The sequence below is a fragment of the Chanos chanos genome, chromosome 6, assembly GCF_902362185.1.
Source record: "Chanos chanos chromosome 6, fChaCha1.1, whole genome shotgun sequence".
Lineage (NCBI taxonomy): Eukaryota > Metazoa > Chordata > Actinopteri > Gonorynchiformes > Chanidae > Chanos > Chanos chanos.
In genome coordinates, this window is record NC_044500.1 from 41,890,914 (window position 1) to 41,907,065 (window position 16,152).

General features: G+C 40.3%; 1 protein-coding gene across 10 annotated transcripts in view; it reads left to right on the forward strand.

Moving 5' to 3' along the window:
• The first annotated feature begins 401 nt into the window (after positions 1 to 401).
• cadpsa (Ca2+-dependent activator protein for secretion a) overlaps positions 402 to 16,152 on the forward strand; it is an 86,974-nt gene continuing 71,223 nt past the window's right edge. For all 10 annotated transcript variants that reach the window (XM_030776274.1, XM_030776272.1, XM_030776275.1 and 7 more), the window contains exons 1-3: positions 402 to 734; positions 13,196 to 13,309; positions 15,554 to 15,886. In XM_030776274.1, coding sequence (XP_030632134.1) covers positions 402 to 734; positions 13,196 to 13,309; positions 15,554 to 15,886 — 780 coding nt within the window. The remainder of the gene's footprint in view (positions 735 to 13,195; positions 13,310 to 15,553; positions 15,887 to 16,152) is intronic.

Genomic DNA, 16,152 nt, shown 5'->3' on the forward strand with positions numbered 1-16,152 from the left:
ATGAAAAAGGGTCCTGATAAAGCTGCCTCTCATCCCTCCCCTCACCATAGTATCTTCCAGCAAATCCCCGACGGTGACTGTAGAGTTAAAACGCAGAAAACACGTAAGCAGCAACAATTTCATACGGTTGGAGACTGCTGGCTGTGGAAGCAGTTTTTCCAGACTCGCCCAGCGTAAGTGAGACTTTAATACGATTCATGTCATTTGCAACATGAGAAGAGATGTCTAAATATACTTGGAACATGTAGTACCTTGGTTTTCCTTACTTTTCTGGCGTTACCAACGCAACATTAGTAGTCTTAATCACTCAAGATGCGTCTGTCTTTTTTCTCGTGGTGTTAAGCGCGTGTATTTTTTCCCCCTGTTTTCTCTCGACTAGAAAATCAACAACTTAAACAAAAATGCTTGACCCATCATCAAGCGAGGAAGAAGCGGATGAGATTGTGGAAGAAGAACGCAAAGTGGTGGTTCCACCTAAGGCAGGGGCTCGCGTGTCTCCAAGTCGGACCAGCGAGAGCTCTGGCGGGTTACAACCCAGTCGGAGCAGCAATGTCCGTCCATCAAGCCCCAGCCCTTCGGTTGCGAGCGAGAAGGAAAAGGAGGACTTGGAAAAGATGCAGAGAGAGGAAGAAGAACGTAAAAAGAGGCTTCAGCTATATGTCTTTGTCATGCGGTGTATTGCCTATCCCTTCAATGCTAAGCAGCCGACTGACATGGCGAGACGACAACAGAAGGTAAGATCTGTGTAAAAGAAAAGCGAGCAACAGCTAGCCACTGAAACGAATAGTAATCAACAAGTACATTTTGCAAATATACAGTGTCATTTAGCTATAGAGTATATTCATCACCACTGAAATCCATCATTTAAAGGACGCCTCACTGCTGGATTTTGCCTTGAAATATTTTACCGTTATCACGCAAAACTCCACGCACCCTGTGGTTAATAACTTGTCGGGTGGGGACATATCCAAAAGCTCTCTTGAAGGTAAGAAAACCCACCCTCAACTGTGAGTCAGGGGTCATGCGAGTTTAGACAACAACTCGACGCTACATGGTTCTGGAGGACTGATCGCGGTCCGTTGAGAAGTTAAAGTAGTTGATAAGTGTAGCTGACCAAAAGTGCCCACCGTGTGAATTTTCACTCAGAAACCAACGCTAATAATTGATGAAACGTAATTTTATCGATTCATACGACTCCTTTCATTGAAAGGTACAATAAATGGACATTGGCGACGCATTGAATTTTGACAAAAAATGATGGAAAGGTTGACTTATACCGTCAGATGTAGGGTAAACACGAGTGTGTTTTGTTCGTCCGACAAAAGCAGCCTGGTTACACCTACTGCCAGATGTGCTGCACTCCCAGTTGTATTTCATCCTCATCATGTTCTTTTAATCAAGTGCGGGTACCCATTAGATGGCGCTTGCGTAAGCGTGGCTCAAGGTGGAAAAGCATACTATTGCTCTGTCCCTGACAGAATTTTACGCCTTCAGTGCGACAATAGGTACTGCATAGTTTATAAAGTGTTTTGTGTAGACTACAATATACAGTAGCCTGTTGAAAATATGAGTAGACCACACTTTTTTCAATGCACACACCAAGGTAGGTCAACCACACCCCCAGTTCAAACCATTTGTCATCTTCTTTTGGTCAATATTGCATGATTATCATGATATTAACTGTAAATACTACCAGTAACTGGATATATGTCTGTAACTGGATATATGTATTCACACGTGATATTCTCAAGCAATAATGAAGCATTAATAGTTCAGTATAAAAGTGGCGCATACAAGCCATTACAACTGCCACTAAATAGTTTTGGAAATCGGAATGGATGTGACATGTAAAAGATGACCTCGGAATTTTTTTCTGATTGGTTTATTAAAATTTGGTGAACTGCGGGTCATTTTGTAATGAGTTGAATCTATTTGAATACATTCACCAACAAAACAAGGACACCCTTATCATCACTGATGTTTAGGTTTTTCTTCCACAGCAAAAGGAAAATCAAACCTCTATAGGCTACTTTCTTTAGCATAATACATAGGAGCTATTAGTTGATGTAAAATGTACTGTGCTCTTTGCCAGAAAGGATAGGAAATGTATGTATGTGGTGTGTATACAGACAGAGGCCTGTGGGAGTTTCTCCCTCTGTATACACTATAAGCAAATGATGAAATACACTGGATACTGTATTACTCTCTGGTGATGAAATCAGCCATTTGGCTTGCCTTTCTGTTCTGAGTTCTGTTGGTGAAAAGCACACTGAGTTCTACCTCACAGCGATATTTAAAAAGATGTTCTAGAGACATGGTGTTGTTCAAGACTGTCGGGTCTGATTCTGAGGGCATTATTTGAAATAATGAATTGCTTAAAACTTTCATCAACAAGTATCTTGTATCTTGTAAGAGTATCACAGCTGCATGCAGAATAGTTTGTGATTGTAACCCTTCAAAAAATCTCAAAAGAGTCTCAAAAAACCTAATCATTGTTGACTATAGGAGGAATCCATCCGCTAAATTTACTTTGATATCATAGACAACGGAGCAGTGGAGTTCTTCTAAAGCTGATGTTAAATTTCTTTTGATGTACTAAACTAAACTCCCCCCTTACTCATTTGTGAGAGGTTCTGGGAGGGAGGGCTTGTTTTTACGTTGGTATTGTCTTTGGAGACTGTGCACAGAGATGATGATGGAAGTCTCTGTTGACTCTCGTCTCAACTGAGACTATTTCTACTCGGATTTGAAACAACAGTCTCTGTTGAGAAAATAATTGTCATACGGTTTAAGAAGTCGGGAACTTAAAAAAAAAAATGTTTGAAATTCTACTCATCAGAAGGTAGTAGGAGAGTTGAGCATTCTTAGTAGCTGTGATATTGCCTTTATGTCGTTTGTGCCACAGTTTCGATAGAACTGTAGGAGTAGTGCTTGTCCGTAAGTATTTTAAAATATTTCTGTTTTTTTTTAAGCAGATAATGGCGTCATGTCTAAACACCTATCAACAGGTTCTGTATATTAAAGATAATATTCAGCTTTTAACAACTAAAATGGCATGGTAAGACTTCTCTTGAAAATATATAAAGAACTGTAACTTCAAGCACGCTGCTTTTCCTTGAGAAAGAAGTACTCTTTCCCATCCATTCAATGATCTGTCCACTACTTAAAATATGAATCTTGCTTTTATCTTTATTCAGGATTCAAAATATACTAAATGATGCTATTAGAAAAAAAAAACTGTTCCATGCTGGTTCCGTAAACTCAAATTATGTAATGACATAAGGTGGAGAAAAAAAAAACAGTCAAAAGGCAGAGGATGAATAACTGCCTTTATCAAACTGATGCACATATTGTCAGAACACAGCTGGCCTGAGACAGGATCAGGTGATGAGGTGACACTGCCTATCATCAGTTCTCACACTGAACTGGCTAATGAGACCAGCGTGCTAGCTCTCCCATCAGGGAAACCATGATCAGGAATCCAGCTGTCCAACATATGTGGGTATGAGGGGACTGGAGACAGTGTCTTATGTGAAGAAAAATCATGGTAAATCTCCAGAAGAACTTAACATTGTTATAGGTTTACTCAATTCATGGATGACAATTACAGCTGGTCTGCCTCTGGAGATTTCAATCTAAGGTCTTCATAATCAGATCAATTTCTGCAGTTATACTAACTATTGTAGATGTTTCGGCTGAACCATTCTCTCTGTTCTGCTCTATCTCACCACCACGTCTTTAACTCCTCAGTGTGCTTGATAACCCATCACAGGTGTCAGGAGGTAATATCCCAAGACTTCAGTTGACTGATCATGATTGAAACTGAGTTTGAACCTCATCGAGTTTTTCGGAGTCCCCTCTCTTTTCTCTTTCTCTCCTCTATTTCTCTCTTCTCTCTTTCTTTGCCCTCTTGCCCTCTCCCCCTCTCTCTCTCTCTCTCTCTCACTCACTTTTGAGCACTCCAGCTGTGTGAACTGAGACAGGTGTCACGGTCAAGCAGACTAAATTACTGTACCTTTGTGTCATTGATTAGGATGAGCTTCTCTGATAGCTGGTTTTATTGTCCGTAAAGTGCTGTAGATGACCAAGACGTGTGAGGAGCAACATCATAAAACAGCCACATTGACTTCTATTAGCAGGCAAGCAACCCTTGACCAATAAATTACCAACGGTAAACATATACAGTCGGGCAATGTGTATTCAGCCAAGACACTAAAACAGATGTCATGTCTATGTAAATACGCTTGCAAAATGGAGATAGGGAAGGAGGTTGTGTCTTGGCAGATCAATGACCAGATATATGACAAATACCACATGGAGCCTCCTTTCAATTTTTCAAGAGACAATTTAGTAAATTTTTTTCCTTTGGGTCTAAGCGTGCCTGTGTTCATTGAGATATCTATTCGTCCTAAAATATACTTATAGCCGTTTCTACTGCTATTATATCCTGTGGAGCAAAGACAAGCTCCATCTTGGGCATGTAATTCATTGTTTGCTCTTCTGAGCTGACATTTTTAGTCTTATCTCGATGTGTGGAAGAGCAGAACCTGCACATATTCATTTGTAATTACGAGCAGGGTTAAGTCAGCGTTTTAAGTGCAAGGCTGTGGTATGGAAATTGACTGTGCTCTACGTCTGAAATGAAGACTTTTTTTTTTCTTTATAAATTTAAACCATTGTAGAACTGCGATGTCTCCTTGCTCCTGTTGAGACCCATCCATGCAGCTGCTGCTCCTGACTCTGAAGGAGGCTAAAACAGCTTGTACATTATTCATGATGACATGATGCTCACACTTAACGATGTGGAAGACACTGTCAGGTGTTTTACCTTGCTGCCATTCACTCGCTGGCCTTGCAGCTCAGTGCACAGACACACACACACAGACAGACACACACACACACTGGAGAAAAGAGGCCTAATTAGTGCAAAGACTTTGAACAGTAACAATTGCTTTTTTTTGCTCTCTCTCCCCACTCTTACTGTCTTTCTCTTTCTTTGTCTAACTCACATACATGTGCCCAAAAACACGCACATAGAAATGCGCACGCACACACGCAAACGTGCACACCCGAACTGAAGCGAGTTGACATTCATTTAGAAACAAATAGACACTCTCAAACAGAACACAATAGCTAATCAGTTGAGTAAGTCACAATGAGCAGTCATGCACTCCCAAAGCTCAATCAATTATGCTACTAATGGCTTCTGCACAAAACCCACTGAATGATGGAGATGTCAATTAGTACATAGAACAAAAACAGAGCCTTTCTCTCTGCAAAAAAAAAAAAAAGCTTTCAGAAATCCCGATGACCTGTTCAGCAAAAACCTTGACAGTAGAAACAGGAGCCACGGTATGGCAGCATGTTTTGCTGTTAGCAATGGAACTATGTGCAAATCCAGGTTATTACTCTAAACTGGCAAAACAACATGGTGTCTACAATGACCGACCGCATCAGGTCTTATTATTGTGCGAAGACAAACAGTCAGTTTTTCAGATGGTCAGATTGTTGTAAACAGTTTGTATCCCAAGGGAAATGGCTTGTAGGCTCTGAAACCTGATATTCTGGGAGTGCATGTTTATGAGTGAATCATTGTTGCCCCACCCGGAGAGACCCTTTGGGAATTGCACTGTTCTGTGGAGAACAGACGGAGGGTTGGGAATTCACCTTTTACAACAGCACAACAGATTAGTAGCCAGAAAAGAAAGTTTGTGAACAGATTGGAAAAGTTGGTTCGGAGAAACAAAGGCTAAAAGGGCTTGACATCCGTGTTTCGAGGTTTCACAGTAACTTTGTTAATCATTTTGATCAGCTGTGAACTTAAAGAGACTATTTTGCTTGCAGTGGCAACTTTTTAGAGCACTCAAACAATCAAATACTCTCTAGTCTTTTTTTTTTCTCTCTCTTTGAACTTTTACAACTGTAAACTCATCCACTTTATAAGAAAATACTTTCCAAGAATTTAGTCCCAAAAGCAGCAGTCTCAAAAGCAGCAGCCCCCCCCCCCCCCCCCCCCCCACCCCCCACCCAGTGTTCTAAGATTACATTGTCGTGTTCTTGTTCCACTTTGGATCCATTTCTTTTGGATCTCTCACTGTGCTGATCGCTGGTGAAAGCCCATATCTGGTTCTTCCGGTCAGAGAATATGAGATGTCATTGTATGGTAGTAGTACAAGGGGGAAAAAAAAATGATAACACAGATAAAAGCTATCTAAGAGAGATGAGAGCGGGTTTTCTCTCAGTGGTCATACTCGGAGGAGTGTTGAATGTTCCAGGTAGGACTTAAAGAGGTCATGATGTGAATAGCCTACACCAGTGGACGACTCATCCGTCGTAGGGGGATCGGAACACGATGTCTACTCTAAAGAGCACAGATACTCCGGGACAATTTAAGGTTTTGACACATTGCATCTCGTCCATCTCAGATTGTTCTGTACTCCGGGGGTATACAGATGTGTCTTTTAGAGTAACGCAATTAAGAGTGATTGTCACAGTAAAGAGTTTAAAGACTCTTGGCTTTCAATAAAAGATTATTTCATTTATTTAATGTGAGTGTGTCTTCTGAACGCCCATATCTGTCTTTTCTCTTTTCATTTCTTTTTTTTTTTTTTTTTTTTTTTTGTGGAGCTTCTTAAATGTCAAACAAATAACATTGGCTAAGATTCAAAGCCAAAATATGCACTTCATGCATTTTCATGAGGGGCATATTGTACAATGCTCTGAAAAGATTGTAGAGCTATTGTTTGTAAAGTCAGATTTTTCCCATTGGATTAAATTATTTTTTAAACACCCACAAATGAGCATAAGCAAGACCAAAAAATTTACAGTGAATAGGAGAAAAGTGTGTATATGTGTGTGCGTGTGCGTGTGTGTGTGCGCGTGTATGTGTGTGTGTTCGTGTGTGTGTATCTGTGTGTGTGTATTAAGGCATTTGTAAGCATTATTGTTTCTTTCTGCTCTGTATGTGCGCACTTAGAAGTACAAAGTAGGCCATCAGAGGAACACTCTCCAGCTTTTGAATACAGTATTGTGTGTGTGTATTTGTGCATGTGTGATTGTGTGTCAATGCATGCAACCATACAATGGCAGTCAGCTGATTACCACCTCCTCCTTTCTTTGTTGCCTGTCCGTAATCTGGATTATGCATCCATTTGCTGTCCCACTTCAGTTATGTAATACCCTGTAAGAGGAAAGAGAGAGAGAGAGTGAGTAGAAATAAGAGAGAGTGCTGGAGCTGGCAGTAGGGCAATGGGGAGGAGGGGGGGCAGATGGGGTACTCATTATTTTAAGAAGCATAATCCAATCACATGAGTTCATGTTAAAGGCACCTTAGATTTACTGTGCTGCCATACTCATTTCCTATAGTTTGAAATCAGATCTTGCAAATGATTCAATTGTATGTTATTCTAGAATGCCTGCTCAAGTATGAGAACTGACTCCAGACGCTACATCACCAAAACAACTGGTCCTTTTAGACTTCAGCCACCCATAGATTAATGTGTGATACTTTTGAGCTTGAAGTGGGACTGACATAATTTTAGAGATATGGTAGAGATGATAGGTGTTGATTAAATAATGATTGATTGTGTTGCTAGGCTTGTGGTGCATGTTTTTGATTCTACACAGTACAATATAGCTGTGTGACTGTAATATTCAATGTGTTTCTTATATGATATTTACATCAACTGAGTCTTTCATCTTATTGTACAGCAGTGCAGTCCACAGGTGGTGGCACCAGATGAAGAGACGCGCACACACACACACACACACACACAAACGCACACACACCTAATACGTAGTCTTTCACATGAAGACTTCAGTGGAATACATCAGGAGTGCCTTGCTCCATTATACCAAGCGTTAGCATCAGGGCTGAGTATTGTCTGCATGGAAAAAAAAAGATCTTTCTGGGTTTATAACATGAACATGTGGGTTTGAGTGTATGTGGAGGTTAGTTAGGAATTAAATGTGTGTGTGTGTGTGTGTGTGTGTCTGTGAGTGTGTGCATGCCCACTCCTCAAACAGCAGATCAATAGCTCTCCTTTTGTCACGAGGCTGAATATAAATCAAGGAGAGAGTGAGACATCTGTCTGGGGAAATGATCGGCCTTGCCCAGGCTGTAAAGCCTCAGAGCAGAGGAACAAAAAAGAGGAGCCTCTGGACTGCCAGCACAGTGAATTATCAGCCCAGGACCAGTTCTTTCAAGGACCTGAGTATCCAGCCCTTCCTGTCAACCTTCAACTCCTCTTTATAAGGCATCTGCTTAGTGTGTAAACAGTGCTGAGCTCCCAAGAGACGTGAAAAGAGTGTCTTTCCTCACCTCAGGTGCTTGTGCACACACAAACACACACACACACACACACACGCACACACAAACTTACACACAGATCACTAATGGGTCCCTGCACTCTCCAGGCAGCCTGCCCTGCCCACGCCTGCCCTGTGGGTGACCAAGGATCACAGCGCAAGTACGCATTCATACACAGACAGACAGCCACACACACACACACACATTACATAACACTTTCACATAGTTAGATATAACTAAAACTATAACTATAACTATATATATATATATATATAAACTGTAACAGAATGTATTTTAATAGTGAGGTTAATTAAATAATAATTCTCAGGTTTACAATAATATTCTCTTAACTAGAGATTATTTGATTTGTATCATTATACCTCTGTATATTAGGAGGAAAAAATAGCTTAGTGTCTGGAGACTCTGAGGCCTCAGTCAGCATGTTCTGTATATGAACAGAAGTTGCAGAAATCCCTACTTATTTATACATGAATGCATTGATAAATAATAGAAAACAAACAAACAATACAGTACATATTAAAATCAACATCTCTGTTGTCAGTAATTTACATGCAAAGATTAAGGCCCAAATAACAGAACAAAAGAAACAAGAGAGGATGAATTAATGACTGCTCATTCAATTAGAAGCTTTTTTTTTCAGACTGATGAGGGTGTAATTAATGTAAGAGGAGGATGCAGGGGTAATGCTGCAAACCATGCTTTATTATACCATTGGAACACTCCCTTCAGATTGTTCCTATATGTTCATAGTGGACTTCTTAGAATTGCATCTGTTCATCACGACAACTTTAAGACTATCCTGCAACCAAATTTGTACTCGGAGCCAAAAAACAGTATTTGACCAAATTTTCGTGTAACTTGGCTTGAGCTGTTTTTGGAGGGCTGCCACATTTATCTGTGTGTCCATGAGACATTTTGAGAAACCTTTAGTGCTCTCTGTTCTCAGTCTTTGGCAAACAGAAAGAGAAAAACACAGGCGCGGTCTCTTGGCTCTCCCATCAACAAACCAAATAGAATGCTCTGCTAAGCATGAAGAAGCTCAGGGAATAGTCACTGAGAAAAAAAAAAAACCCACCAGTTTTTTCAGAGCCTACAGCACGTAAACCAGTCCAACCAGTGCTCCCAGAATAAAGCAGCGCTATGCTGATGTTTGGGATGTTTCTAGAAGGATTATGTCAATATATACTCAAACACAGAAAGTACTGGTTTCCTCTTGCCTTCTGTCTAATCATGAATATCTCCCTTCCCCCATACCTCACTTAACCCCACCCCCACCCCTCTGGATAACAGATTCTCCGGAATTTTCTCCCTGTGGATTGGTCACTTGCGAGGATTTAGCAGCTCAACGTTGATACACTCTCTCGGGCAGTGTTAGGAAGATCTCAGTATATATGTTGTGTGAATGTCTGAATGTGTCGGAAAATTACTACTTGGCAATGTGCGTGACGTGTGCCTGCGTTTATTTGGTTTCCGTGGTAACCTGGGTGGACTGGGGAAAAAGAGGTGAATCTCAGGTTGTCTGACTGTGTCTGTGGTATATGGTCTGTGCAGTAGCTACCGTGAGTGCTGATATGTAGTCTTCTAGAGTCACTGGACAGCATAACTAGTAATATTTTTTTTAACGCTTTTGGACTAAGATTTGAAGAAAAAAAAATTAGTTTTAGAAACATTAGCAACAGTTTTTTAGAACATGGAAACAGCAATTGTATTAACCATGTTCACATGTCGAGAGAGTGAGAGAGAGAGAGAGAGAGAGAGAGAGAACACTATCATTGCCTGATATTAACTGCAGAGTGATGGAACAAGCTTGTGCCAGAAGCTATAAAAGTCAATATGCTCAATTCATGCCCACACGCTTAGCACGGTAATGGATGACTGTTTAGGATGAGAAAATGAATGAGAGGAAGGGATAGAAAGAGGGGATGAAGAGAGAAAATGAGAAAAGGTTGGAAATAGAAGGACAGTTAGGAAGCTGTTTCTCCAGTGGGCTGAATTTTTGTGGCCTCTGGTAAGTTAATGGTAGAATCCAGGGGTCATTCGAGGGCTGATTTTAAGCTTTCACACAGAAATCTCCCCTCGATGTGCAGTTGAGTCAACCCTGTCTAAGTTAGCCCAAGAGGGTTAGAGAGAAATGATTTTCCAGTCATGTCAGAAACCATTACACGCCATTTTACAAAATGTTTGGGCTCCCAGTTGATTTTGATATAAAATGGAATACAGAGTCAAGAGATATCTGAACCTTAGACATAAAAAAGCTAATTGTCATTCATGCAATTTGCCACTACCCCACAATGTTCCGGCGACTGCAGGTGTAGTCAGTAGCTTTCTTCGTCTGCTTTGTACTCAGTCTCGTCAAAAGCTGTAGACTGCACCTTACATCAGTGGTCGAAGGAGAAAATTTAATTGCTGTGGTTATTACATGAATGGTCTGGCTGCTATCATCATTATTTCTCTCCAGTGTCAATGTAATAGCCTTAATGTACCATTTGGTCATCGGTAAGGATCGTGCGGCTAGCTGACCCCGGCCGTGGTAATAAGGAGGAGCTGGTATTTTATCTCTTACTGTGACCACAGTAACATGCTCCACAAGGAGAAATACAAAAAACCTGAGGCTTTGAAAAGAGAGGCAGATGGTAGGGGAGCCCTGGTGGAAGATTCCGACAGCTTTCAACAGACCACATATGATTCCAAAAACATCAAAGACTGGCTGCTCATTTTCCCTTTATTAGTCATGTACAGCATTGTTCTCAGTTGAATTTACCTAAGACAATCTGAGTGCAGTCACAGGGCTTGTTACAGATCTCTGGTTGTGTTTATGTATGTGTGTGTATGTGTGTGTGTGTTTAAGTGTTTGTGTAGCATGGCTTGAACCAAATGTTCCCCTGAGGATATCAATATCATGCTAGTGTTGACCTTGTAGAAGCATTTTGCAGTCTCTTTTTGAAAAGACATTGCTATTGTTGTCAAAACAAATAATGCAAAGATATTTCTTCGGTCAGGATTAGGCTAAGGTTATTTAATCCTCAGTAAGGGTGAAATTGAAGTCACTTGGAAGTTCACAGATAAGATGTAAAGACAAACGTTTGCGTGTCTGTGTGCTTGTCTGGTTTTTCTGTGTGTGTTTGCACAATGATAAGACATGAAAATATGAGTCGTCCAAGCAGCAGTTGGAAATGTGAGATCCATTCAATAAAAGGACACACTGTGAGCTTTAACTCCAGTGAAGCCATGGAGACCTGACTTGTTTGGTGTGATTTTAATGCTTTATATGGTCATTCATCAAATTCGCTCATCCATTCATGTTTGGAATACTACCTCAAAGCTTCATTTTGACACGTCTTACAGACTTTCGTTTTACACTTCACATAAAACTTTTCAGTTTGATTTCTTATGTTTTGAAACCGTTAAAATGACCAATAATTAGGGAAATAAAAAAGATGAATCTGGATGTTTTACAGAGGCTGACGTCAGACAATATCGCGCTTGGAATATTTCTTGTACACATTTAGTATGGTACCATAATAGCTCAGTAAGCATTAGTTTAATTCTAACTAAATATATTTTCCTAAAAATGTATGCTGCTTCATATGATATCTGGTCAGGACTGATATGTCCTATCAACATTAATGTATAAGAAAACCCCCCCTTTTTTTTTTTTAAAAAACGCATGCCTGGATATTGTTACAACCATATTGCAGTGTAATTGTTTTTCATTAGCGTTTACTGTCAATACTGACTTCATATCTTGCTTCTTCCTGGCTGGCTTATTTGCCTCCATTATGTGCTTAGCTGATTGGTTTTGTACAGAGGGTTAACATAAAACTTTTATTCAAATGACCCCTAGAACTACCCAGAAGAAACATGTTGTGAGAGATGTCCTTGTTTGCATTTGAAAACACACTTATTCGCTTGCCTTTGGTAAGGAAGTGAGTATTAATTTAAAGGCAATGACCTTTTCCTGCAATACACCTTAGGAGCGTTAATTAATCATAGTGCAAAATCTTCCCATTTTCTATGTTAGATGCTTTTAACCAAAATGTTTATTTATCATTTAAACAGTTATGTCAAAATAAAAACAGGTAAATGGAAAAGAGGCTGAAAACACAGTGGCACGAGGTCTATAATTACCTATTTCTGGACTTGGTTATGTGTGCAGAGACCACTTCTGCACAGAGCCTGTTAATAATTTCTGTGCTGAAAATGTTAGAGCAAACCGCTGTAGCATCTTAGATAGAGCCTGCATTTGGACTTGGGGAACAGCCTCAGACCATCTTTTTTGACAAAGTTTGACTCTTAGCTCCTTAAATAGGTGGCTAAATTGATAGGTGTCAGTCAGGACATGCAATGTATCCTGTGAGGCTATGACCATTTCCTGTCCAACGTGCAGAGATTCAGTCTTTGCCAGTAATATGACGCTGTGATTATTCTCTGAAGAACATGTTTGACATTTCTCTTTAATCATTTTTTTCCCCCCCTCTAAACTAGCAGAGACCGCTTTAAAATGAGCAGTGTCAATCAGTCTTATGTCAACTGTGAAGTAATGATTCTGTTTGGCACTGATTCTAAATGGATCACCGGGGCTAATAGTACATTGACTGGGAAACAGTTTGGTGGGCTTTCCTTTTGACTGAAGGACTTTTACAACGATGAACTGATCTGATGTATGTTTAGCATGAGCAAAACGGCCTTTCTCTTTACTGCAAGGTAGCATTTTCAAATCATTTACATCTTGTTCAAAACGCAGAGAAAAGAAATTCTCCCACCGTGCCGTCTCTTTCTCTTCTTCCTTGTTATTATTTTAAATGATCATACACTGTATTAAACACTGTAGTAAATCCACTCTCTCTCATTTCTTCACCACTCTAGATCAGTAAGCAACACCTTCAAACAGTGAAGGACCGCTTCCAGGCGTTCCTGAACGGAGAAACGCAGATCGTAGCCGACGAGGCCTTCATCAACGCAGTTCAGAGTTACTATGAGGTAAGATTCCTCCAAGATCCCTACGAGTGTGTCAGATAAATGACACACGTTCCAAGTACAAATTTATCAGAAGAGAGAGAGAGAGAGAGAGAGACAACTATGGCTCAATTTACGATAAGGTCTGAAAGATTCTGAGATGAAAGAAAGAATCAGATAGTCTAATTCACTCCCTTAGTGGGAGTATAAGGTCATCTCAAAAAAAAAAAAGATGATCAGGAGTGAAAATTTTGAAGTATCGGTGGAAATTAGATGGAAGAATATCAGTTGGAATTGGATGTTAGCATATCGTCAACCTCCTGCAGAAACCTTGTAACTCGAAAAAAAAGATAACATTTCAGAACGAATAAAAAAAAAAAAAAAAAAAATTGGCTGTATTCTTTAAAATTGGATGATGAAGTGGGACCCACGTCGATGCAATATTTAAAAAGGCTTCAGAGCTTTAAACGTGTACAGTACAAAAGGTGTGCAAGAGCTTTCAAACTGAATGAAACATGTTTACACATGGTTTCTGTCAAACCCCATTGATTTTAGGACAGCTTTGTAACGATTTAAAAAAGGGGTGTAACAATCCGCAAAATCATACACTTCAGTAACAAACAGCCAATGTTTTGGGATCATAGTTCTGTACATTTTTATGTAATGCCATAGTCATTATACATGATTGTTCATGTGAAAATGATATCAACCATCGTGCAGTCTTATACACCACATTAATTCTTACCCAGTGGAAAATATTTCAGTTTATGATAAGTACTGAGACACAAGCCCTGTGCCAGATGGTTTGGTGTGAATACACAGACGGTTACAGGCCTACTATGAGAGGGTGAAAATGGTACAAAAAGGACCTTTTCTACTCCAGTGCTTTAGAGGACACATGAATGACCTGTCTGATCCATTCCTGCTAATGTAATGAATGTTTTAGAAAATGTTTATAAGACTTACATTAAGCTTACTGTGTCAGCTCCTCTCCTAATTTGATGTGCAATTCTTTTAGGCTTACAGCATTACAAATTATATGTAATAGCCACGTCAAATTGTCACGTCAAAGAGGAGATTTCTCTGCTTCTGCACAATAATAAATATGTTTTTAAAATATATGTAGGTGTAATATGTGTAATAACCATACTGTACTAAATGTCTTTATTGCCCACAATAGCACCAACAACCTAATATATCTGTCCCACAGTACTTTATTGTTAAATGAAAGAAACAAAAGAAAAACAGGAAAAGAGTGTGCTTTGCTCTGCAAACTGCATCAGTGTTACAATTCAGCAGGCACAAATTAATGATTGAAATACTGCATTATTCAATACCCAGGCAAAGCCAGGTCTTTCAATTCAATTAACGCCTAATACGCTTATTGAGTTTGGGCTGGATGTTCCCATTATGCCAGCTCATCCTCACCTGCTTAGAGAGAGAGAGAGAGAGACAGGGGGGGGGAGAGAGAGAGAACTGCCATACAACTTTCAAAACAGAATGCACAGTTAGAAATTAGATCTGTTCCCTAGGCTTTTGAATGAGATTTTAGAATTAGGATTAAAGGAGTTTAGATTATTTCTTTCCTCATAGTACACATGTAACAACAGTTTATGAAGAGAGCGGTGTAGCCACTGATGAAGGAAGAAAAAGCGACAGGGAGTGAAAGAGTGAGAGAGAGTGAGAGAGAGAGTGAGAGAGAGAAGCTTCGGGATGGAAACAGTCTTGTATATTGTAAAGGGGCAGACTTTGTGATGAATGCCCATCCATCTTTGTCTGTGTTCAGTCAGAGGCCACAGCCTGGACATTTGGACACAGTGGAAACACTGAGTGATTTGAAACAGAGTGCTTTTGCCTCTGCCACTGAAAAAACTTAAGCAGGTCTGAGCTTGGTGCCAGGATTAGAGCCAGTCAACCTTAAATGACCCCAATCAGTTAAAAGACTGTTTCTTAAGGGGAAATACATGTATAATACATGCAGAATACTGCTAAAAAAGATGCAATGGAGCAAAGACAGAACTTCAAGAATCATCCATTGGCTGATGCTTCATCCGTTCATTTTTTCTTAGACAAAGGAATGCTGTTAACCAGTCAGTACTATTTTAAAACCAGCCTGAAGCTAATGATCTATGCACATCTATGTAATGATGCTCAAAACCAGTCCACTGTATTGTAGACATGACATTATGAATTATGGATCTTTATTGTCTCATGTAACCTGTGATTAATGAAGCTAACCTGCACCCCTGCTCTCGACCATGCCCACAGGTCTTTCTGAAGAGTGACCGCGTGTCGAGGATGGTGCAGAGTGGAGGCTGCTCGGCCAACGATTCCAGGGAAGTGTTCAAGAAGCACATCGAGAAGCGTGTGCGGAGCTTGCCCGAGATCGACGGTTTAAGCAAGGAGACGGTACTGAGCTCCTGGATGGCCAAGTTCGACACCATCTACAGAGGGGAAGAGGACCCACGCAAGCATCAGCAACGGATGACTGCCAGCGCTGCCTCGGAACTCATCCTCAGCAAGGACCAACTTTACGAGATGTTCCAGCAGATCCTCGGCATCAAGAAGTTTGAGCACCAGCTCCTCTACAACGCCTGTCAGGTGAGTCCACACAACAATCCCTCTGGTCCCTGGTGGTACCCCCGAAGAGAAGGAGTTCATCAAGCAGATCTTCATAGTTCATCACGGTCAAAGGTCATTTCTGTTTTGAACGTGGACAACAGCTCTCACACAGCCCACGAGAATCTTGGTAAAAGCCTTAATATGTTATTTTTTGGAAAATACAGTTGCGAGGTTTTTGTGGAAAGTGTCCTAACTGCATTGCGGTATTGAATATTTCATTGTCTCGGGATATCCCGAAAGTGATG